This window comes from Natator depressus, chromosome 3 (assembly GCF_965152275.1).
Source record: "Natator depressus isolate rNatDep1 chromosome 3, rNatDep2.hap1, whole genome shotgun sequence".
NCBI classification, from domain to species: Eukaryota; Metazoa; Chordata; order Testudines; family Cheloniidae; genus Natator; species Natator depressus.
The window spans coordinates 47,370,113-47,394,318 of NC_134236.1; the positions used below are offsets into that span (position 1 = coordinate 47,370,113).

The 24,206-nt window shown below is 45.0% G+C and overlaps 1 protein-coding gene across 3 annotated transcripts in view; it reads left to right on the forward strand.

Moving 5' to 3' along the window:
- The window catches only part of LRRC1 (leucine rich repeat containing 1), a 168,828-nt gene that overhangs the window by 33,337 nt on the left and 111,285 nt on the right, over nt 1-24,206 (forward strand). For all 3 annotated transcript variants that reach the window (XM_074947835.1, XM_074947836.1, XM_074947837.1), the window contains exon 3: nt 23,819-23,897. In XM_074947835.1, the coding sequence (XP_074803936.1) occupies nt 23,819-23,897 (79 nt within the window). The remainder of the gene's footprint in view (nt 1-23,818; nt 23,898-24,206) is intronic.

Genomic DNA, 24,206 nt, shown 5'->3' on the forward strand with positions numbered 1-24,206 from the left:
GAATAGCCCCCCATTGTGCCCCCCAAGTAGCCATGGTATCTGGCTGATCAAATTCAGCCGTCAGGAGATCCACCTCTGTGCTCCATCCTGTGGGAAACTTTTCACCCTTCGCCTCACAAATATGGAGAACGCAGCAGGCTGCTATGACCATGGGGATATTTTCCTGGTTTAGGCCAAATCTGCCATTAAGAAAGTACCAGGGCATTTTTAGTCTGCCAAAGGCACATTCTATGGTAATTCTGCACCTGCTCAACCTATTGTTGAAGTGCTTCTTGCTGCTGTCCCGGTTTCCCGTGTAAGGCTTCATGAGCCATGGGAATAAGGGGTACGCTGGGCCTCCCAGGATCACTGTAGGCATTTCAACATCCCCTACTGGCATCTTATGGTGTGGAAACAAAGTCCCTGCTTGGAGCTTTCTGTACAGGCCAGTGTTCCTGAAGATGTGTGTGTCATGCACCTTTCCAGACCATCCCATGTTGATGTCAGTGAAATGCCCACCATGATCCACAACCTCCTGCAATACCATAGGGAAGTACCCCTTTCTATTGATGTACTCCGTCGCAAGATGGTCCAGGGCCAGAATTGGAATATGCATGCCATCTGTTGCCCTGCCGCAGTTTGGGAATCCCATTGCCTCAAAGCCATACGCTATTTCACGCATATTGCCAAGAGTCACAGTCCTTTGTAGACGGATGCAATTAATGGCCCTGCACACTTGCGTTACTGTAGCCCCAGTGGTTGACTTCCTGACTCCAAACTGATTCGTGACCAACCCATAGTAGTCTGGAGTTGCCAGATTCCACACAGCGATCGCCACGTGCTTCTCCACTGAGAGGGCAGCTCTCATTTTGGAGCCCTTGTGCAGCAGTTTTGGGGCGAGCTCTGCACATAGTTCCAGGCAGGTGCTTGTCGTCCCAGGCTGCATAACAATGCAGTCTGACCACTCAGTGCCTGTTTCCTAAACCCAAAAGCAATGGTCCACTGTGTTCAGCTGCTCCATGAATGCCAAAAGTAATCTGGTGGTGCTTGTTTCTATGGTGTACAGCAGGTCAGGCAACTCTGATTCCTGTTCAGATTGGGTGCTCATGGCCATCCATAACAGTGACCACAACAGTAGATAGTAATGTGGTATCCATCCTTTCAGACAGAGATGTTGGACGCACAGTAAAGAGGATCTGTTGAAAAATGCAGTTGGAAGCCCATAGAATACTGGGTAGCCCATAGAATCTTCATAGGGAAAGTAATATCACCCTCTGTACTAATATCTCTTTTGGTGTGTAAATATACTAAACTCAAGTGTGGTTTTAGTGGTTTTAAGTATGTGACTATCAGTCTTTAAATCAGATATTTAAAGATATTTGTATTCAAGATTGGATATCTTCTTTGAGCCAACATTTAGACGAAGGAGTTATGGAAGAAGAAATGCATATTATGTCTGGTTTTAGTCTCTGAATTCTGGCAGCGTTCTGTTCTTCCCATGACCCTGCAGAATTCCTTATTCATTTGCTGCCAAAAAAAACCCAACCTCCTGTAAAAATAATTAGCGGGTCAGAGGGTATGTCCGCTAGAGACTAAATGAATTGGATACGCACAGCTTAGAAGAGATAAGGCTACAAATACCTGTAGAAATGAAAGACAAGAATGAATTAGTCGGTATACAAGACTAGTGAAGATAGAAATGTAAGTTTTTGTTAGTGACTGGGATGGAAAAGATCATCTTCACAGTGAGGTCTTGCAGTGGAATTATATAATTAAGGAAGTTAAATAAGGGAGTGGATTTCCAACAAATAGAGTTTGGCTAAAGGATTTTTTTTTTGTCTCTGTATTGGACAAGATGGCCCAAAAAGTAGCTTCTAATCTTATTCAAGTGTGAAACCTGTAAGCCTGTAACTGTATTTCATCTGTGTACTACTGCAAAAATCATCTTAGTCTTCCTAAATCCTTCAGTTTTGGCTGCAGAAGAATAGGGCCATACTACTTGGTCACTTCAGAAACTGAGACCATTTCACTCCTACCCGTCTCTGGATCCAAGACGCACAAAATATTCTGATCAAAAAGCTCTCCATGGACTTGCTCAACTCCTACTTTTGTCATCACCTCTGTTCATTCATTCCACTTGCCTTTACCTCCTGCCCCTTTAGTATGACTCACTACACTTGGGCTTCTCTGTGTGATTTACCTGGAACTCCTCCTCAAGGACACACTTTCTTTTCCATCTCACCTTGGAACCCTTCCATCCGTTTCACGTTAGCCTATAATTGATCACCTCTACTTATCCATTCTTTCCTGACATTACTGATGGCTTAAATTCATCACTAACTAGTCTGCAAGACTAGTGTTTTGCTTTTAAATCTCACCTCTTCTTCCTTGTCTATATAGCTTCCCTTGTTCTGCATGTGTAACCCACGTGCTTTATAAAGTAGTATCTTGGTGACTTTTGGGCTTCAAAAAAAAAAAAAAAGGAAGAAAAGCATCAGTCATTTGCATCTCTTGCTCACCTGTGCGTGCAGCCGAGTAGGGAACATGGTTATAAGATTGCCATGCCTTTCTGGAAAATTGGAAGCTCTTTGGGGCAGGGACTGTCTTTGTTCTGTATTAGTACAGCACCTAGCACAACCGGGTCCTGGATCCTAGGCAGTGGTACCAATTGAGGGGGAAGTGGTGAATGCCCTCCCACCCCCAGGTTTTTGCACTTTAAGTATTGGTCCCATGCTAAATCAGTACAGCTGCTGCCAGAGCCATTCGGAGCATCATTTTGGCTGCTTGGCTGAAACACCACTGAAATTTGACCCAGTTGCCCCTTTTTACAGACGGAGGGGCATCAGATGTTAGTGAATGGCATTGCAACCTGGCACATGAGGTTGCAGCATCACTCAAATTTGGCCCTGCTGCCCCATCATCCAGATGAAGGGGAGTCTGTTCCTGTACAGTGGAGCACAGGGGAGTCTGCTGAGAACTCTACTCCTGGCAGCACTGGCACAGTGAAGCAAGTGGGTAAGAGAGAGGGGAGACTGAGGCTCCCTGGCTGAGGGAGACCTGCCGCCCCAGTGGTGGGGAAGAGGTTGGGACAAGTAGGACTAGGGTGGGGTCCCTTCTGTGGGGTTGGCGGGGACTGGAATTGCCCCTGCTTCCAAATATCTGAATTGATGTCTCTGCTTGTAGGCACTTACCTTAGACCTTAGTCCATCCCATGCTTTGCTGCACATTGGGCTACCCACATTTGCCATCCTTGCCTATCAACTGCCCTTCTCTCCAAATCTTCCCATTTCACGTTGAGGTGCTTTAATGTCATTCAGAACTGTTCGTTTCCATGTTATTTGCGGTCTTCCTCTCTTTCTTCTTGCGTTTCGTGGCTTCCATTCAAGGCTGTATTTGGTAAGCGTTCTCTTTCCATTCTCAGCACATGTCCCAGACACTGATGTCCTTTTTGTAGATTATTTGTGAGGGTGCCTTGTCCAGTAATTTCTGACTTCTTCATTCGTCTTCCTATCTCTATATGTTATTCTCAATACAGTAACTCCTCACTTAAAGTCATCCTGGTTAACGTTGTTATGTTGCTGATTAGTTAGGGAACATGGTCATTTAAAGTTGTGCAATGCTCCCTGATAACATTGTTCGGCAGCCGCCTGCTTTGTCCACTGCTTGCAGGAAGAGCAGCCTGTTGCAGCTAACTGGTGGGGGCTTAGAACTAGGGTGGACCAGCAGCCCCCCCATCAACTCCCCGCTCCCCTAAGTTCCCTGTGCGGCAGCTGCAGTCTATCAATTGCCGGCAGTTCAGCTGTCCCTCCCCCCACTGCCATGTGCTGCTCCTGCCCTCTGCCTTGGAGCTGCTCTCCAGAGCCTGCTCCTTGCTGGGGGGTGGGAGGAGAGTGGGGCTAATGTCAGGGTGTCCCCCTCCCCCCTGCTCCTGCACCCCTCTTACCCCGTCTCCAAAGAGCAGGGGACACACACGACAGAGCTCAGGATGGAGGGAGCTTCTGTCTCAGCTTGCTGATTAACTTAACAAGGTAGTGTACTTAAGAGTGGAGTCAGCGCACTTGAAGGGGAAATGCCCATCTCTCTCACACACAGGGTGTGTGTCTCTGTCTCTGTCTGCCATACTGTCTCCCCTCCCTCCATTTGTGCTGCCTTGTAGAGCGTGAGGCTACATTAACAACGAGTTAACCCTTGAGGGCTCAGCCAATTGCTAGTTCATCATTGAGCAGTAAGGCATTCCCTGGGAAATATCCCACCCTCTGACTCTACCACCTCAACCAAGCTTCACAATCATCATCGCTGTGTACAGTATTAAATTGTTTGTTTAAAACTTGTGTGTGTGTATGTGTATGTGTATGTGTATATATATAATAGTCTTTTGTCTGGCAAAATTTTTTTCTTCCCTGGAACCTAACCCCCCCCCCCCCCCATTTACATTAATTCTTGTGGGGAAATTGGATTTGCTTAACATCGTTTCACTTAAAGTTGCATTTTTAAGGAACATAACTACAACGTTAAGTGAGGAGTTAGTGTATTCTTATCAGACGTTTGTGATGAAATGCATCCAGTTTTGGTGTATCTTTCTTGGTAAGTTGCCATGTTTCACTGCTATATATTGTGATGGCAATAACAGTTGCTTTGTACACGTTCGGTTTTGTCTTGAGGAGATGTTTGAGTTGCCAGATGTTTTTGAGTCTTCCAAATGCAGTGTTTTCCTTCCCGATTCTTCTTGCCTCGGAATTGGTACCATCTTGGCTGATGGTACTTCCAAGATACGTAAAATTGTCCACCTTCTCTAGTTTCTCTTCTTCAATTCTGATTTCTGTCCCTGTAGTTCCTATTAGCATGACTTTTTACATTTCTTTGCATTGTATCTCAAACCTGTCTTCTCCATTACTACTTGGTTTGTGCATTTTTGTAGTCTGTTGGCATCTTCGTTTATAAGAGCGATGTCGTCAACAAAGTCTAAATATAGATCAAATGGCCTTGAATTGTTCCATTTTAGGCCATATGTATCAGTGTCACATTGTTTTAATACACAGTTGATGACTAGCATAAATAAAAAAGGAGACAGGACACACCCCTGCCTTACACCTGTCTTGGTGCTGAATAGCTTACTCAGTCCACTTTTAATTTTAATGCAGCATTTATGAAGGCATTCTATGCCAACTCAAAAGTTGATTGATTTTGTTGGAATTCCATATTGTTCTACAATTTTCCACATTGTTTGTTTTTGTTTACACTATCGAATGCCTTTTGAAAGTCCACCAAATTGATGGCAAGACTGCCTTGGAATTAAGTTGTGCTCTCAATAATCCGTCTCAGGGTGAAAATAGCATCTGTGCATAATCTCCCTTCTCGAAATCCAGATTGTTGTTTATGTAGGATGGTATCCATCTTTCCTTTCATTCTGTTCAGGAGGACGCTGCTAATACTTTTCCTTTGATAGAAGTTACTCTCCTCCAATTTGAGGAGTTGTGTAGATCACCTTTCTTCTGTAACTTGATTATTATACCGAGGGTCCATTCTTCTGGCACTTTCTCCTCCATCTATATTTTGTTGCATAGTGAACAGATGACTGATTCCATGTCTTTGCCTCCATTTAAGCATCTCAGGATGAATGCTGTCCAAACCAGGTGCCTTGTGTTTTTTTTTTTTTTTTTTTTTTCAGGTTCTGCAATCCTGTTTTTACTACTTCCATTTTTACCTCAGATACATCTATATCTAGCTCTAATAGTTTGTCATTGTTAAATTCCAGTCTTGTAATTGAAGTGTTCCACCCATCTATTTTCTTGTACCTTCTGTGTTTTCAAAATTTCTCCTTGTTTCCCTTTCACTGGGACACGTCTGAATTTTGATCCATATCTTGTTAACAGTTTCAAGATCTTGTAGACTGTTCTTGTATCACTTCTTTCCCCTGCTTCTTCAGCTTCACTAGCCTTACTTTCTATCCAGTTTTGCTTATCTTTTTTTGCATTGTTTCTTTACTACTTTGTCAAAGTTCCTATAGGTTTATTTTGTTTCTTCAATCGCATATTGTAGTATTAGAGTCTTTTGTTTTCTTCTTTTGTCTATAGTTTTCTGTTTCTTCCGAGATCCACTGTTCTTTATTGCTTCCTCTCTTTCTACCAATTATCTTTTCAGCTGCTTCTAACATAGCTGTTTTGAAAAGATCCCAGTATTTTTCCACTTCATTTTCTTCAAGATCTTTAAGAGCCTCAAACCTGTTCTTGACCTCTCTTGTACTCTTTTCATATCCTGCAATCTTGTAGTTTCTGTGTATTGAATAATCTGAATCTGTGTTCTTTCTTTTTGAGTGCTTTAAACTTCAATTTGATGTTTGCTTTCAGCAAGTAATGATCGCTCCCTATATCTGCTCCTCTAAATATTCTTGTGTCTAACACTGACGTTTTCCACGTCTGACTAACACAGATATAGTCTCTCATTTTGCGTACAGCCATTTGGTGAAATCCATGGGTTTTTTGTGCGTTTTGTGGCAAATTGCTGGTACGATTATGATGGGTCCCGCTCTTCCTCTTCTTGGGAGGGGGGATTCAGGGCACAGTTTCCTGCCCCTGAACTAGGGTATTTACTGTCCCACTAGTAACCCAGAGAAGGGTAGTGGAGAGGGAGGGACCCGGGCCTGTCCTCTACTCCGGGTCCCAGCCCAGGGGCCCTAGGGATAGTGGTAAACCACTTGAACTAGTGCTTCCTTCCCCTGGGCTGCTTCTTTCCCCTGGGCTGCTTCCTTCTCCTGTTCTTCAGCTTGTGGGGCTTCCTGCCCCCCACAAGCTGGGTGTCTCTTTACCTAGGGTCTTGGTCTTCTAGCCAGCCACGGCAGTTCTCCAAACTCTCCTCTACTTCAACTCCTTCAAACTGCTCTCTGCTCCAACTCCAGACAACTCTGCTCTAACTCCTTCCCCTGGCTGATTGAAGCAGGTGGTTTTTATCAGGTGATTAGCTTCAGGTGCTCTAATTGGCTTCAGGTGCTTTTAATTAATCTATAGAAACCTTTCTTCCCTCTACAGGGAATAAGGCTTCTCCTCATCCTGGGACTTACATATCTCTCCTACATCACTTTCCTGCTGCCTTCTGGCTATGCTGTATCACAGTTTTTATGTTGGAAGAAAGAATTGCAGATGCTAAAATTGTTTTCGGCACAAAATTCAAGAAGTCTTGTGCCATTGTCTGTTGTTGTTGTTTTTCCAGTTGTATGTGGGCCGATGACTGTTTGTTTCCCAACCTCTTCTTTCTTTTCTGATCCGGGCATTTAAACCTCCCATAACCAGGACAAGATCATGGTTTGGTATTTCTTTCATTACATCTTTCAATTCTGTATAGAATCTCTCTTTATCCTCTTCATCTGTATCGTTGTTTGGAGTGTATGCCTGGACTATGGTGCACTTAATGTGCTGAGAGTGGAATCTAGCTGCCATAGCTTATCTGATATTGGCTGCCAATTCACAAGTGATTTCTTTGCAGTGCTATTCATGATGATCCCTACACCTCTTTCATGTTTGGTTCTACCTGAATATAACATTGCTTGTTTTTTCTCCAGATGTTATATACCTTGATCTTTCCACCTAACTTCAAGAAGTCCTAGGATGTCAATTTTATATCTATCATTTCTTTGATGACCTGTGCTAATTTTCCTGAACTATTTAAAGTTCATACATTCCAGGTAGCTATGGATGTACTCTTTTTGACCGTCAGAATTTGAACCATCGAGTGAGTGACTTCCCGATGGATTTGATCATCCACTGTCATATGTGCATCTGAATGCTTTCCATCCTCCTCAGGCCATGATTTTTGGTTTATATGGTTTATGTGAGTAGTTTCTGTAGCTAGAACTTTATTTTACGGTGAAGCCACCTCATCAACCAGTCCTCCTCCTTTTTGATCCGGGCTTGGGACTGGCACTGGCGGAGTTGCTCGTAGGCACTAGACCAATGTTTCCAAACTGGGGTTCATGAACCCCTGGAGGTTTTGTGAAATGTTACAGGGGGTTCTCGGGGGCGGGGGGGGGGAGAATTCCGGGGGCGGACAAAGCTGTCCCTAGGGACCCCGGGCAGCACGGGGCCAGCAGCCCGGAGCCCCTGGACTTCTAAGAGCTAAGCAGATCAAAGCAAACATATCTATCACACTAAGGAGATTTAAACTTCAAAACTCCTTATAAGAAATGGAAAGGGAGGTGGATATATTTTGGTGTTTTTAAAATTAAATAGGCAGCTAGTATTGTTTTTAAAATTATTATCAAGAACAAGTTTAAGCTGTGTTGTAACATGCGTTGATTGCCTGGACTGCTCAAGACCTGAATGCTTGAGGAGGAACTCTTTGAGTTGGCTTCTTAAATACCTTCATTCTGTTTCATATTTGATACTCCTTGATGAAACATAGGAGCCTTGTCTTATAACAGGCTTATTCAAAGTGATACAAGCTACGAAAGTGAGATCTTGGAAGAGTGTTGCCATTTTCATAATGTAATAAAAATACTGTAATGATTAATAATAATTAATAGTGTGTAATAAGCATGTCATAAAAACAAAAGATCAAAGGTTTTATAATTTTATACTCATGTAAAGGAGAAAATCCTGGGAAATCCTCATTTTTAGGAGGGGGTTTGCGAGACTTGACATTTTAGTGAAAGGGGTTCACAGGTTTTTAAAGTTTGGGAACCACTGCACTAGACTAATATAAATGTCAATGAACTTGCTTTGGAGCTTTACTCAAAGCTGTATAGACAGCCTCTGTTCTGTGCAGGCAGTTCTGAGTGTCTTACACATCCTCAACCTGAGAATTGAGTTAATCAGCGCTCATGGACGGAAATATTACACATGTAGGAGCTATAGGGAGCCCTACCAAATTCACGGTCCATTTTGGTCAATTTCAAGCTGGTAGGATTTTTTAAGTGGTCACTTTCACGGTTTCAGATATTTACATCTGAAATTTCATGGTGTCGCAAGGCTATTGAAGGGGGGGTCACAGTATTGCCACCCTTACTTCTGCGCTGCAGCTGCTGACAGAGGCATTACCTTCAGAGCTGGGCAGCTCAGATATGAAAGGGTCACATGTTATAGGGGTGTGTTATCACTTGAGGAGGGCAGGGCCAGTCGTATGGGTGGGCGACTGTGCAGGGCCCTGTGGTTGGGGGGCACTGTGGCCCCCCCAGCCAGCTCACGGCTCCTTTAATCCCTAAGCACTGGGCCTAGAGCAGGGAGGGGCAGGGCTGGGGACAATGGTGCCAGAACCTTTATAGAAGTGAGGGGGCCACCGGTGCTGGAACCGGGGGCGGCAGGGACCATGCCCTCCACTTTTTAACATGGGCATAGTTTGGGGGGGGCAGAGGGAGGCATTGCCCCCCCAAACTGCAAGCCTTTGGGCACACACAAAGCAGCGCCGATAGGGGCTGCGCTTCGTGGCAGCGTTGCCCCCCAAACGGCAAACCTCAGGCAGGTGCAGAGTGGCGCCCAGCTTCTGTGCCATCAAGAGAGCAAGAGGGGACCTGGCATGAGTAAGAGAAGGAAGTGGGCCTCAGACTGGGCATAGCCAATCCCCAGATGCAGCCACAAGGGGGTGCTCCAGCAGTGACTAAACCCTGTTACAAAGTCACATTTGGCTAACAGTTAACCGCTTTAAATAGGGACTCTGTCTGGGTAAAGAGCTCAGAGACTGAACTTAATGAGAAGAGGGCATGTAACGGGGCTGCTCTTCTGAGGAAAAGAGTGCCTTATACAAATCTAGGGAATGAGTATTTTATATGCGGATGTGTCAAAATCTGCAACACTGAGCTACAGGCAAAGTTCTCTATCTGACTACACAAGTTGAGCAGACCAAGTCGACTATTCAGAGACCTGAATGCTGCTCTCTACAAAGATAAACTGACCAGATTGAAGTGTTCGGCTGTGGACTGCAGTTTTCATTCCAGTTTGGAAGAATCCAGGCGATGTTACATTTTGCAGTCTGTGCTTGGTGTTGACTAAAATCTCATGGTATTCCACCCGCACAAAGCGTGTCTTGTAACGTTTAACTTTAGCATGCCACACAGAACTGAACTGAACAGGGTACAAACAAAATGGATACCCTGCTCCCTATGACATGCATCTGACGAAGTGGGTATTCACCCACGAAAGCTTATGCTCCAATATGTCTGTTAGTCTATAAGGTGCCACAGGACTCTTTGCCTGCCTCCTATCAGTGTAGCCAGCAGCTGGTAGTTCAGAGGCAAGTGGAAGATGGACTGCACAGGGAGAGAGTTCTCTCCTCCCCCCGTTCTGCCCCACACCGCCACTGTCTAAATTTAAAACTGGCAGTTAGACCATCCCAGAGGGATACAAGATTGTTCCATAGATACATCTCAGAGGAGCCACGGCAGAGCTTTTGTACCACTTAAGAAATGTTGAGTAAAACTGCCAAATATTAGCAAATATCAGCTGACAAGATTAACCAGCTGATCACAGTACTCCATTTCTGATTTGGGCTTGAAAATTGATCCAGAGACTGACTACACCTTCAGAAGTTTAAAAACACACCCCACCCTCTCCTTTACAGGGGAGCATGGAACATTTCCAATATCTTGGTAAGTGAACAGAGACAGGAAAGATTTGGCCCAGCTGTGGGGAACTTCAGCGTGATTGTAGGCAGTAAGGCATCACACCACTGAATGGAATAACTCCTGAATACCTTTTAAAAAAGTCTGAGCTTAAGTCTCATTTTCAAAAGTGATTTAGGGCATGTCTACAGTACAAACTTTTGCTGACACAAGTTACATTGGCATAAAGCAGCCGCAGTTAGTATATCGCTTGGGCTGGTCATGCGTGGCTGCTTGCGTCAGTGCTGCTTGTCTTGATGCACAGTGCCGTGCACTGTGGCTAGATATCCCAGCGTGCAACCTGGAACTGTCAAGCACATTGTTTTGGCAATGCATGGCGGGGCAGAAACGAGTCACGCAGGGGTGACCGGGAGCAAGGGGTCAACTTCCCAGCATGCAACTGTCTCCATCCCATAATGTCATCTCTATTCCATAATTTTTGCACCTTTTTAAAAAATCTCACAAACGTGTGTGGTCCTTCTCGCTGTCTGCCATTTCTAATGGAAGCGTGGAGCTGACACATCTCTGGATTATTGTCCATAAGCATTGCAAGCACAGGCTAAACGGTCCTCCAGTATTTGCAGAGCTTGTAAGAAAACCTGAATTGGCATGGAACATGATGATTTCTTGGAGGACAGATTGCTGTGGGACATAGAACCAATTTAACCTTGTTGGTGGCGTTCACAGAGCAGCTATGGATGGTGGATCTTGTTGGTTTAAATCCAGAATAAATGTATTTAGATCAGAGGGGCACCCTCCACATTTATACTAGTAACTGAGGTAATTTGGCTCATAGGCTGCAAATGCTGCCAGAATTTGACCTTCTATAGTGACTAGAGTGCCACTGGTAGTGTCTTAGCCAGCCACTTTTGTATCTGCAAAACAGCTATTGAAAGCTGTGTGAATTGTTGTAGAGTGCTTAGTAGATACTGGCAATACAGCCATTAGGTAGGCAAATGAAGCAACTAATTTGTTACTTTTAAGTGCTTTGGGGGACATGGAGCACAAGCGGTCCATAAAAACACATTTTATTCTGTGTAGAACTGAGTGACTTAGTTTTAAGTGGTTTCCAGAACAAGGTTGTTTTTACCATATGGTGAAAACCTACTAGGGAGAAAAAGGTAAAATAGTGCTAAACTGAACATGAGATACATAGAGGTTTTTGGTTAAAACCTTGAAGGAAGTAGTGCTTGAGGTAGACAATGCAGGGAATTCTGTAGTCAGACTTTTTCTCCCAAGGCTATGTGTACATTAAATATAGCAAGCTTGCTAAATTGTCAGCGACAAGCATAATTTATTCTTAAACAAGGGTAATAAATTACCAGAGAGCAACCCTGCCTGGAAAAAGGTATATCCTCTTACATACATGACTGCTGAGCTTCATTTTATCTGCTTGTGTGCTGGTACAACTTTCGCTTGCTGTCAGCGTGGCTGCATTGTCATACGTCATAGAGCTTATGAGTGCTTTAGCCTTCCTATTCAGCAGTGCTTGCACATAGTCTGTGTATGCCAGAACATCGGGGGCAGCATGTGTAAATGCAGAGCATTCATCAATGTGCAGCATTAGAAAAATCCTGGATATTTAAGCAGGATTTCAGTCTGTTATCCAGCAACAGTGAAAAGTGTCTTACCTGGCTAGTTTTACTTTTGGCACGGATGTACTGTTTAAATATCAGCTATGAAACCTAATAGTGAACAGAAATGGAAGATGCTGCATAACCCACTGAAATTTAACACTGTCTCAGGGACCTCAGTATTTTATACTGGTCGTTGTCATTTCTTCCATTATGGTTCTTTCTTCTTTTATAATTATCAATTCAGGATGATTCTTGATAGGTACAGTGTTTCATCCTGGACCTCATTTCATATTTTTCTCTGCTCACCTATATCCTGTAATTTTCTTTAAGAGTTAAGTAAAAGGAGTTCAGAAATATTGTTTAAATCCTCTGCTTTAAATTGACCTTCAGTGGGCAGATATTCCAGCTCCCTTGATAATCCTTTCCTGATGTCGTCATGTAATGAAGAAAAATGAAGTTTGGCGTCAGCCTTGATTGATTTTTTTTTTAATCTACTTTTGTGATAGTGTGACTCAAGTGAATATCAAATTCATGTTTTTGTTGGGGTGTGTGTGGAAGAAAGTGTAGATGGAAGGAGAGAAGAGACACTTTGTGGGCAAGTCTCCTTTTCCCCCAATTCTGCAAACACCCTCAGGATTTGTTTCCACTTATTGAAGACATTTCTGCTCCTGTAGTGAAATCATAATCCTTGGGTTTTACATGGGTCTGAAATAGGAGAAAGTGGGCCAGAAGGGCATGTTCTTTTAATCTGTGAATTATAAATGATCTAAACAGGCTGTCTGCACTGCTTTATAATAGGAAACTTCGCATACTAAGAAAACACAGGGGTTTTGTGTCAAATTAAAAAAATCAGTCTTTGGCCTTAATTTTACTTACTGGTGTTACAAATGACACTTAAGATAGCTGAAAGATTCAGTGAAAAATATTTTCAGTATACTTGTTTGTTCCGTTTTTGTGTGGGTCTCTTATACAGAAAGAGAAGAGAATTTCTTTAAAATGTGGTTTTATAAAACCACAAAGTGGCATGGTAATTTAGGGCATGATTAGTTCCTGAAATTATTTCTTAGCTTTATTGAGTGGATTTTTAAATCTGTTTCTGTTATATGTTGTGACAAAGTCAGGGCGGAGGGCTGCAGGAGGGTCTGGGAAAACAGGTACGTTAACCCTAGAATGCTGAAGGCCCTTTTTCCTACAAGCTGGGAAGGGGTCACTTCAGGTCAATTAGGAATACCTGAGTCCAATTAAGGGCTGCCTGAAACCTGTTAAATCCTCTCTCCTGGCTGGGAGAAAACAAACTGCTGCAAGGCTGGCAGCAGCAGGAAGATAAGCTTCTCCAGCGTGTGAGTCTGCGCTGTTTCCCATAGGGGAGACACCCAAACCCAGTGCCTGGGGAAGGACTGACGCCCCAGGGCCAGCAACAGAATAACACCTTCCCCATGAGGGGGGCAGAGAAAGGTATTCCTTTTTGTTTCAGTGCGTTACAGACTTGTTTCCCTTTGTTTGGCAGAGGAGCACTCCTCAGGCCTGCTCCAAGGCCTACTGGGAAGACACTGAGAAACAAACCCCGAAGAGGGAAGACGAACACGCTCCAGAGTGGGACTGATTTCCCCAGGCCCTGTCCCTATAGGAGGAGGGAGCGCTAAGTCTGGCGAGGCAGAAGGGGTGCCTTGCCACAATGTCCTGTTTCTATATGCCTCCTCCAAAGCTCGGCAGACCAGATTGAAAATAGTTCCTCCTTCTATTTTGGAGAAGAGGGAAATATAGGTACTAACTGTGTTTGGGCTGCAGCGAGACAGGATTCTAGGTGCTGATTAGTTTTTAAACTGTTGTGCCTATCACTGTAGCATCTGTCTTGAGGTAGATATTATATAGTGTCGACAGTATGCTTTGGTGTTATACAAAGAGAAGATGAGGTCCCTGCTTTGAGGAGCTAAAATCTAATGCTAACTGAAATATTGTTCAGACATGTCAAGAGGAAAGCCCAAACACTCAAGGAAGTGCAGGGGCAAATATGGTTGTTCTCTCCCCATCCATTGGACAACTGTCTGGTAAGGAGGCAGGAAGGAGTGAAGTATGGGCAGATCCAGACCCATGGGTCAACCATCCTGCATGCTGGCCAGCAAAAAGGAGTATGCTATAGTAAAGGGCTACAGGAAGTTACTTGGGAAATACAACAGGCACTGTGTGGCTAACTACGTATGCCAACTGGTGCCTTCTTTCTACCCCTGTACTGTGCCCAGTTTAGTCCTGTATGGGCAACATTCAAATGGGGGAATGAGATGAAAGCTGTCTAATTCAAAAGTCAAACTTAGCACTTATATTTCTGTGCGGGGGTGGGTAGAATCTTACATTTCCCTTTGTACAGGGCACCTTAACGTGGTGAATTGTAAACTTGTGGGCTACAAACCCTGTCATTTCTGTGACAGGTGAATTTAACTGAAGGTGGACACAGCAGATGCCTCTTCCATATACTGCAGTAGTCCCCTAACTGTGAGGTGCACTCTGGTTGGGGGTGGCATGGAGGAACATTCGGGGAGGGGGGGAGGAGAGTGCGGCGGGGCCCTGGATTGCCCCCATGGGGCATGGGGAGGGAGTGCCAGCCTGCTCCCAGTGGTGGCTCCGCTCTTGGCTACTGGCCCTGGCTCCCAATCCGGCTATGGCTTTGGCCCCTGGCTCCCGGCCTGGCTGTGACTCCAGCCCCAGGCTCAGCCCCCTTACCCCTGTCTATGCATCCCCCACCTCTGGGAGCCACAGCCCTGCTCCTGGCCCCAGCTCCTGACTGCAGCTCCCGGGAGTGGAAGGGGAGACGGGGGATGCAATGTGAAAAGTTGGGGGACCACTGATATACTGGATAAATTCTCAGAATGCTGGTAGTTCTCTTTGAGGATGCACAAGGGGTGCATGTGTCCTTCAAAGATTTGCAGGTCTTTTCATACCCTGAGGAAACAGGTATCAGAACCCAGCTACCAGGCAAACTGACTTCTTTATGTGCCCACTCTAACAGATATGACACCTAAAATCAGCATAGAGAAGACTGCACAGAGAGAAAAAACATTGTACTAGGTGTCAGTACCAATGCTATCAGTGTCTTGCTTCAGGCCTAGAGCGAGGCTTCCCCAAACACAGAGGCAGATATTCTAAATGGAGCTCATGGCCTTCCCACAGGGACAGACTGCTTAAGGCCTCAGGAGAGAACCACTAAGCCTCATGTGTGACATTGAGGGCTAGTGACAAAAAACAGCCTGTGGCATAGAGAAAAAAACTATCTAGTGCCAACCCTGGTATTGGTGGCACAACCTTTGGCATTGATGCCTGCAGCTGAACAAAGACCACTTGATGTGCCCCCAGAAGAACCAGGCATGTCCTCAGTACAGTCCTGGTACAGAAAGCTCTGTAGGCCCTGGCACTGCTCCTACAGATTTACTCCTTCATTAGGGCACATGTTCTCACCGGCTTTGAGCAGAGAATCTTCTCCTCTGAGATCTGGGGGTGACACCACTGAAAGACCACTTGGCTGACCCTACAGGGTTCAGCGACCATCACATCAGGATTGACATTGAACTGGGCAATATCAGATGAGCCAGCCACATCCATAGGACATGCCACTGTGGCCCTATTGAACATATTGGGGTCCAACCTCTATGTGCTTCTAAGAGCCAATGTCTACCACACTCCAGGAGGAGAGAGAGATCACTCTCCCCAGTGGCATCCATGGTTAGGTCACTGACTCCAGGGCAGGGGGAGAGGAAGGAATCAGGAAGAAGGAGACCTGGGACCAGAGCAACACCTACACCCTACTTTACCACCGAAGGACTTTTCATCCTTGTCAGCTGATGAAATGGTATCCTCGGTGCTGGCTTACTTCAGGAATTTCTTATGAGAGTTGTGGGGACTCTAGAAATAGACACATTTGTCATACAAGAAAAAAAAATCAAAAGTTGTTCAACATATTGACAACTTCTGTCCTGGTTAAAATTGCTATCCAAATAAATGAGGGACTGATAGACGCTGCTATGGGTGGCAAAATATCAAGCCCTTCTGGCCAACTGATTCTTTGACCTAGGTAGAACAATTCCCTCTTTTATTTCTTTGAGCTTTTCCCTGTTCTATGGTGGGAGCTTTGATAATCGTAGATGACCAGTTGGTGGCCAGATGGCCCTACAGGTGGGCAATGGCTGTATTTGTGGTCACAGCGATGACTATGTGCGGAGTGTCATGGCTTCAAGGATTGGGCGTTAGCAGGGACACATATAAGCCACATTTGAGGACCTGACTTTTGAAGGCGTGGAACCATTCAGTGAGCAGATAGACAATGCCATGCACTCCATTAAAAAGATTGTAAGGCCACTTGGAGATACACATCTCAGCCCTGTCTTGCAAGCCATACAGTCATCAATCCCAGATGAGAGAGTGACATTTTAACACACCAGACAACCTGATTACCATGGCCCTGTTGAACCCACGTTTCTTCTTGGTGCCAGCCTTCCTTCTCCCCTGCATCTATGGGGCATCAGCAAATTTTGACAGGATTTTTGGGAGCCACAACAGAGCCAGCCCAGAAGGCATGATCTGTGGTAACATCAGACAGGTGCTGGAGATCGCCCACGGCTCTTCCATCCAGTTCCACTTTTTGCCCTCTAGTCCCCCACTTCCTTTGCCCTCTTAAGGGACATTTCTTACAAGAGACTGTTACAAGCAGAAGTGTCTCATTCCTTTGTCTAGGACCCATAGAGGAGGTTCCATGAGAGTTCAGGAGAAGAGGCTTCTAGTCCCAGTATTTCCTTATTACGAAGAAGAAAGGAGGTCTTCGTCCTATATTACAGCTGAAGAAATTCAACAAATACATATGCTGCTCCAGGATCAGGATGGTAACTCTCTTGCTTCCATACTTTCACTTCTTCACACTCATGACTGGTTCATGACTTTCGACTGCAGGGTGCATACTTCCCCATAGTGAAGTCCACGGGAAGTACCTCAGTCAGTGTGACCCAACCATTGCCAGTAAAGGGTACTGTCCTTCAAACTCTCAGCAACACCATTTTCACAAGATGCCTGGCAGTGGTCGCAGCACTTTTAAGGAGAAAGGGAATCCACTTTTACTCATGCCTACATGAATGGCTGATCAGAGGCAGGTCCCAGGAGGAAACTGCAGCAGCTCGGCAGTGTGTTCCTCTCTCTCTTCTCCCAACTAGTACTCTGGGTGAACTATAAGAAATCATGCCATCGTAGTCCCATGATGGCATAGCCATGACTGATTTGTCTACCTCCCAGAGGAGAAGTTCCATTTTCTCCAGTCTGACAGACCACCTTCAGTCAAATCTGTTGGCTGTGCATACATGTCTGGAGCTTCTAGGCCACATGTTGGCTTATCTGATTTCATTTTCAGCCCTTGCAGCTGAGGTCTGTGTACGCCCTGTCCAAACATTACGTGAACAAGAGTCGTGCTCCTGTCTCAAATTCTATGAGAACTCACTTGGTGGCTGGATGCAGAGGACATGAAAGGGGGTTCTCTTGTTTTGTGCTCCCTGCCTGACAACAGGCAGACTCCTCAAGGATAGGATGGGGCACCCACCTAAACCTTCTGCAGATGCAAATAACTTGGTCTCAGGACAACTTGAAACTGCAACTTGAAACTGCCTGGAGCTCAGTGCCATCTGGTTGGCTTGTGTAGTATTCCTGCCTGTTTTGCAGAAATCCACTATGCAGATCTTGACAAACAAGATGTAATGCACTGGGAAATATCTGTATTTTTTTTTTTTTAAATAAATCTGGTGCATGTTTGTTTCTGTTTCTTCATGATGGGTTACTTGCTATAGACTGAGATCAAAAGGCATTGTTGCAATCAAGCTGGAAAGGTAAAATGGGTCTATATAAGGAGCATCCCAACAATCAAGCATAATTGCCAGGTTTAAAACTCTGAAGAAGCGACTCCTTGGCCCCAACATGTTGATATAACTGGTTTGCCAAGGCTGAGAGAGAGAGATATCAAAGGGAACACTAAGGGCACGGCTACCCTAGGGAGATTACAGCGGCACCAATTAAAAACTCTATGTAGCCACTCTAAGCCGATGGGAGAAAGCTCTTCCATCAGCTTAACCACTCACAGCTTCTGCTGCTTGCAGGGGCTGATCATTGGGAGAAGCTCTTCTGCCGACATAGCGCTGTCCCTACCGGTGCTTATGTCGGAATAACTTTTGTTACTCACCTCTGAGTGACCTAAATTATGCTGACATAAGCTGTGGCATTGATACAACGTAAATTGATTAAGACCCTGGGCCTAGGGGGAAAAAAAAGGAGTGAGTTTGGGTGAGCTAAGGAAGGTTGCCCAGGGAGTGTTCGTTAAGTTGACATGCAACTGAGGGAACACACAGACAGTGCATGCTGCAAGCAGAATGGTCTGTTTCTCTCAGCCATGCCCGGGGAGAATGCTAGCCACAGGGGAACTTAGAAAAGCTGTCAAGGAAAGATTAAGGTAACAGTAAGATCCAAATGCATAGGCCACCTACTGTTTATACGCTTTGCCCTGTGTGCTCTGCACCTTTGGGGGAATGAATATAATGCTTTGTTTTTGTTTTGTAGAGATGCTGTTTTTTGAGTCACTGGAATGTTTAATCAGTTTGCTGTTCACAGGTCCCCATAGGGAAAGGGCTCACAGGTACCAAATGCCGTTGGGCCTGTAGCATTCCCACTTTTGGAAAATGGGTACTGCAGGCCAGAGATCCAGTCTGTCACTGCTGCAAACAAAGGTGTGACTTTTTTAAAAAAAAAATCTAGCTAGCGCAGCTAAAAACAGCAGTGAAGATGCAGCGGCGTGGGCTTTACACACTCCCCCAAAACCCTGGGTGTGTACTTGTGTGGCTAGCTTACACTGGGGTCTGTGCTGCCAATCTGGACTCCTATTTTTAGCCATGTTAGCTAGCTTAAAGCTAGTGTGGCTAGGTCTACATGAGTTGCAATCACACCTTCAATTGCAGTGTATACATCCCTCCAGTCTGAGTGATTGGACCATGGTACTGCCCAGGGTAAGGTGCAGAAATTCGGGCCCCTCTCTTAAGTGAGAGGGGTGCACTTAAGTGGGGGACTAAAACGATCGGAAGGTGCCGTTTGCCCTGTAATTGTGACACAGCACTTCCCTGATGCACTATGTAAACAAGGAAGGAGGCTCTCGGTCATCCCCTCTCTATCAGGAAACAGTCAGGATGTGGATGTGGTGCCATTATTACAGAGTAATCCCATTTGCTCTGTACCTTCTAGGAGCCAGCAGTGACCTGGAATACTTCTTAAACGGACACGTGGTAAACAACCTTGAGTGGTTGCTGCAGAATCCATCATGGACCTAATATTTCACCAGTACTGCACTTGAAATATGCTGGACTGGCAATTGATTTGTTGAAGTCCACCTTGCGGCAGTATCGGTGTTGCTCTCTGATACAGTCATTCTCTTTTCTCATCCGGTATCAGAATTCTCAAGGGCGTCCTACCTACGTATCCACCTGCTAGAGATACTAGTCCGGTGTGGCATCTCACCATTGTCTTCAAGCTCATAGAGCCTATTTCAAGCTGCCCTTCAATTGTTTGATTCATCATCTTACCCTCAAGACCATTTTTCTAGTTGCTATTGCCTCCAGCACGGAGGGTCAGCAAGCTCCGAGCCCTTATGAGTGGATCTCTTCAGGGGCAAGGAGGTACGAAGGTAACGCCTTCAGTTCCATCCTAAAGTGGTTTTGAAATTTCACCTATATCAGTCTATTAACTTACTACTTGTCTTTCCAAAACCACATGCGATGCCAGGGGAGAAGCTGCTTACTTTGGAAGTTTCAAGAGCCTTGCTTTATTATCTTGACAGGACTGAGCATTTTAGATTATCACGCCACTTCTGTGGCTATATCTGGCCTGTCAAAGGGCCAAGCTATGCTTTTGTAAAAGATATGCTCTAGGACTTATTTTGGTGAAGTTCTCTGGCCTGCGTTGTACAGGAGGTCAGAGTAGTTGATCACAATGGTGCCATCTGGCCTTGGAATCTGTGAACCACAGGGAGTCTCTTAAGTGGATCACACAGTGTCTTTCCATCTGTTGTCAATTAGCTTGTGAGCCTCTCTCCGAATGTCAAATCATACTCCGCCAGGGCTCGGGCATTAACAGAAATACCAGTATAGCTTATATCCAGGTAAATAAATAGATGCAGCTACCTGAGCGGTGTCCACACTGCTGCACACGCTGATTTAAGCTACTTTGCCTTTGAAGCTGTATCCACACTGTGCTCTGCTGTGTTGATCAAAGCATGTTGCGCTGTGAGTAGGCATCTCAGGGTACTAAGTGCTACTTCTAGGTGCTTCACTTTCTAGGTAACTTTCATAGCAGATTGTGGGATATTTCCTGGATGCTCAAAGAATCATGAGATTATTGCTCAGATTCATGTGATCTCTTTTTCTGAATCACAGTAATCTTTTAGTGGTCATTTGCCTCTCCCTGACAGCAGTTTAAAAATGAAAGAAATGCAGATGAACACTTCGATCCTTTTTATGTATATTATTTATATCAGCTGGATGACCTTGTCTCCTAGGTGACCCTAGTTGATGTGCTTTTTGTACAGTTGTGTGAGGAAGCAGAGGAGGTTTCCAGGGAAACACTCCTATATAATCCCCTCATTGAGCATCTAAACTTAGTTAAGCACTGCTTCTGCAGATGGTCTTGCTTGCTTGCTCTTCAGTTCTGCAGTTGGAGGTCATTCAAAAGAAACGTTTTCCCACAGGCTTCACAATATAGTTGTGGGAAAGCTTATTTTTGCTGGGGGGGAGGAGGGAGGAAGTCCTGCTATACCTAAGTCGGGTTTCTAGAGTTGAAACTCCAAAGTTATTGGATCAGATTGGAACACACTTTCCAAATTCCTTTTTTAAACTAAATATACCTCCCACTACACACAGGCCATATAGTTCTGCTGGCCAATAAAGTCTAGGGAACTATTTGTGTGAGTAAGTATATTGGATCACTGCCTGACTACATTTCCTGTGTGGTTAGAATTGGAGGAATATATTTAACAAACTTAAACAGGGGATGTGGTCTGGGAAAAATGTGAGGCGGGGATGGAAGGGAACTGAAAAGAAAATTTTATGACTGGGCAATTGCTGTTACTTTTTTTTAGATTTACCTTGGTTTCTTCTGACTAGAGAGAATTTAGATCTAGTGTGATGTTTCTATGCGCTTTACACTTGTTTTAAATGTGTAATATTCCTACACAGGTTCTGGAAGAATTGAGAAAGTAGATAACAACTACCTTTTTTTGTTGTTGTTGTTGTCATTGGTTTGACCAATAGGAGACTAAAACACAAAATAAATCTCAACCTGGTAGATTTAAAACACTAGGTCAAGCTAATTACATTATTGTCCCTGGCAAACTCCTCTAGCCTTCACATTTTCACTGAGCCTGGTATGAGTGTGTTTTGCCTCTTGTTAAAGTGGCTGAACTAAGTGTTCCAAGGATGAAGCAGTGGCATCTACATTTTAAGATAAGTTTAATAGCAGTAACAAAGAATTAGGGGTTTTCTAGAGATAAACATTCTGAAAGTGCTCTCTACTGTCTCGTCTCCTAAACAATTCCCAGATGAAAGCGGGGCTCTTCTTCAAAAGAGGATGCTTGAAACGAAGGGACGTATGTACAAAGGTTTAATTGCTGTTAACATACTGTTAACATGTTGAACATACTGTTTTCCTCTGTGCATATCTCTATCCAAGTATTCATATAAATTGTATTCCTTTCAAAGTAAATGACCGGAATCACAAATCTGAAACTTTGAAAGCAAATACATCCTACCAGTGTGGGCATTATTCTTGTTGTAATTTAATGTAAGAACTTAAGGACCCTTAACGTAGGCTGCTCATGAAAATAGCATTGATGCATGAAACCTGGCAGGCATCTTTTTAAAGCTCTACTTATATGCTGTACAGTATTTGAAACTTCCTGTTTACCTACAAATATCTGATTAACTTCATTTATATTAAGCCAGACCTCTGACGGCTTGTCTACTCTTACCACCATTTTCACGTCTGCTTAGTGAAGGTGCTATCTATGCTGAAAGGAGAGCTTCTCCCGTCAGTGTAGATATTCCACCTCCCCAAGTGGCAGTAACTGTCTACACCGGGGTTAGGTCAGTATAACTATGTCGCTCAGGGATGTGGATTTTCCACACCCCTGAGTGATGTAGTTATGCTGACATAAGTTCCTAACGTAGACCAAGCCTGACTAACAGTGTTTTGCATTTATTTGAGACCTAGATTCAAGAGAGTAGTACTATAAGGCGGTGGTTTTCAAACTTTTTTTCTGGCCACCTAGTTGAAGAAAACTGTTTGATGTTCATGACCCAACAGAGCTGGGGATGGGGGGTTTGGCGTGTGGGAGGGGATCAGGGCTGGGGCAGAGAGTTGGGGTGAGGGCTCGGAGGGGTTCAGAGTGTGGGAGGAAGCTTTGGGCTGGGGCAGGGAGTTGGGGGTGCAGCTGGGGGTGCAAGCTCTGGGGTGGGGCCAGGGATGAGGGGTTTGGGGCGCAGGATGGGGCTCTGGGTTTGGAGAGGCTCAGGGCTGGGGCAGGGGGTTGGGATGGGGGAGGGGGTCTGGGTTCTGGGTTGGGGGTGCAGGCTCTGGGCTGGGGCCGGGAATGAGGGGCTTGGGATACAGGAAGGGGCTCCAGGGCTGGGGCCGGGGATTGGAGCACAGGGTTACCTCCAGCGGCTTCCGGTCAGCAGTGCAGCCGGGTACAGAGGCAGGATTCTCACCTGCAGGCACCCCTCCCAGCTCCCTTTTGGCTGGTTCCCGGCCAATGGGAGTGTGGAGCCAGTGTTTGGGGCAGGGGCAGTGTGCGGAGCACCATGGTCTTTCCCCCCCCTCCCCCCCCGCCTAGGAGCCGGGCCTGCTGCTGGCCGCTTCCGGGGTGCAGCGCGTTGTCGAAACAGGTAGGGACTAGCCTGCCTTTGCCAGGTAGCACCACAGACGGGACTTTTAACGGCCCTGTCGGCGGTGCTGACCAGAGCTGCCGCGATCCAGTCCCTTCCATTCTGTGACCCAGTTGTGGGTCGTGACCCACGGTTTGAAAACCACTGCTATAAGGTGTGAGATTTTAGTGTAGTAAGAGGGGATGGTACTGTGCCCATGAGTGTACATTTGGGCAGAGATATTTACTTTTTTTTTCCTGTTCCACCCTCACACCCTGCCAACACACCCTTGTCAATAAAATGCCTGTCCTTATATTGACCCAAATTTCCAAATGGCTGGATTAGATGATTAATCTAGGACTGTGTCCTTAAAGTGGCTGACTTTGGCTTTTGCTAAACAGAGAGACTGAATTCCAGAGATTCTTCTGCCAATTTACAGACAACCCTCATTTGGACAAGTGAGCATTCCAGGCCCTTTGAGCAGGGCATGAGAGATAAATAGTCTCTAAAATGTCTGGGTCCCAATTAATTTTGGGCTCTCTAAATGTTAACTAACACCTTGAATTGTATTTGGAAATATCGGTAACTTTTTAAAAAAATAGTCTTACATTTAAAAAAAGTCACAGCACACAGCAAGATAACTTCCTTGATTTGAAATGACCAGATACAGTATGTAATGCTGTGACCATTTCCGAATAAAAGGTCGTCTTCTACATCACAATTGTTAACCGTGCATTTGTTTGTTTCTGCAGAAATTCCTGAAATTCCAGAAAGCATCTCCTTTTGCAAAGCACTACAAGTAGCAGACTTCAGTGGGAACCCACTGACCAGGTAACACTCCCCCTTATGCTAAGTGCTTTCCAGGCCAGCACTACAATCTTAATTAACTTGCTCAGTTCTTAAAGTAAATATAGTGTGTGTCTGAGTCATGCAGGGTCTATTTCTTCCACAGGGTGGTGGCCAGAGATCAGAGTTACAGGGACAAGTGCACCCTTCCTTCCCAGGGGGTTGACGATTACAGGCTACTCAGAACAAATGTGAATTTAGTCAGTACTTAAGAACGCAAATCCAAATGATAAAAAGCCTGGCAAGCAGGGCCAGCAGTATAAACCAGCAAAGCTATGGTGCTATATTTTTCCA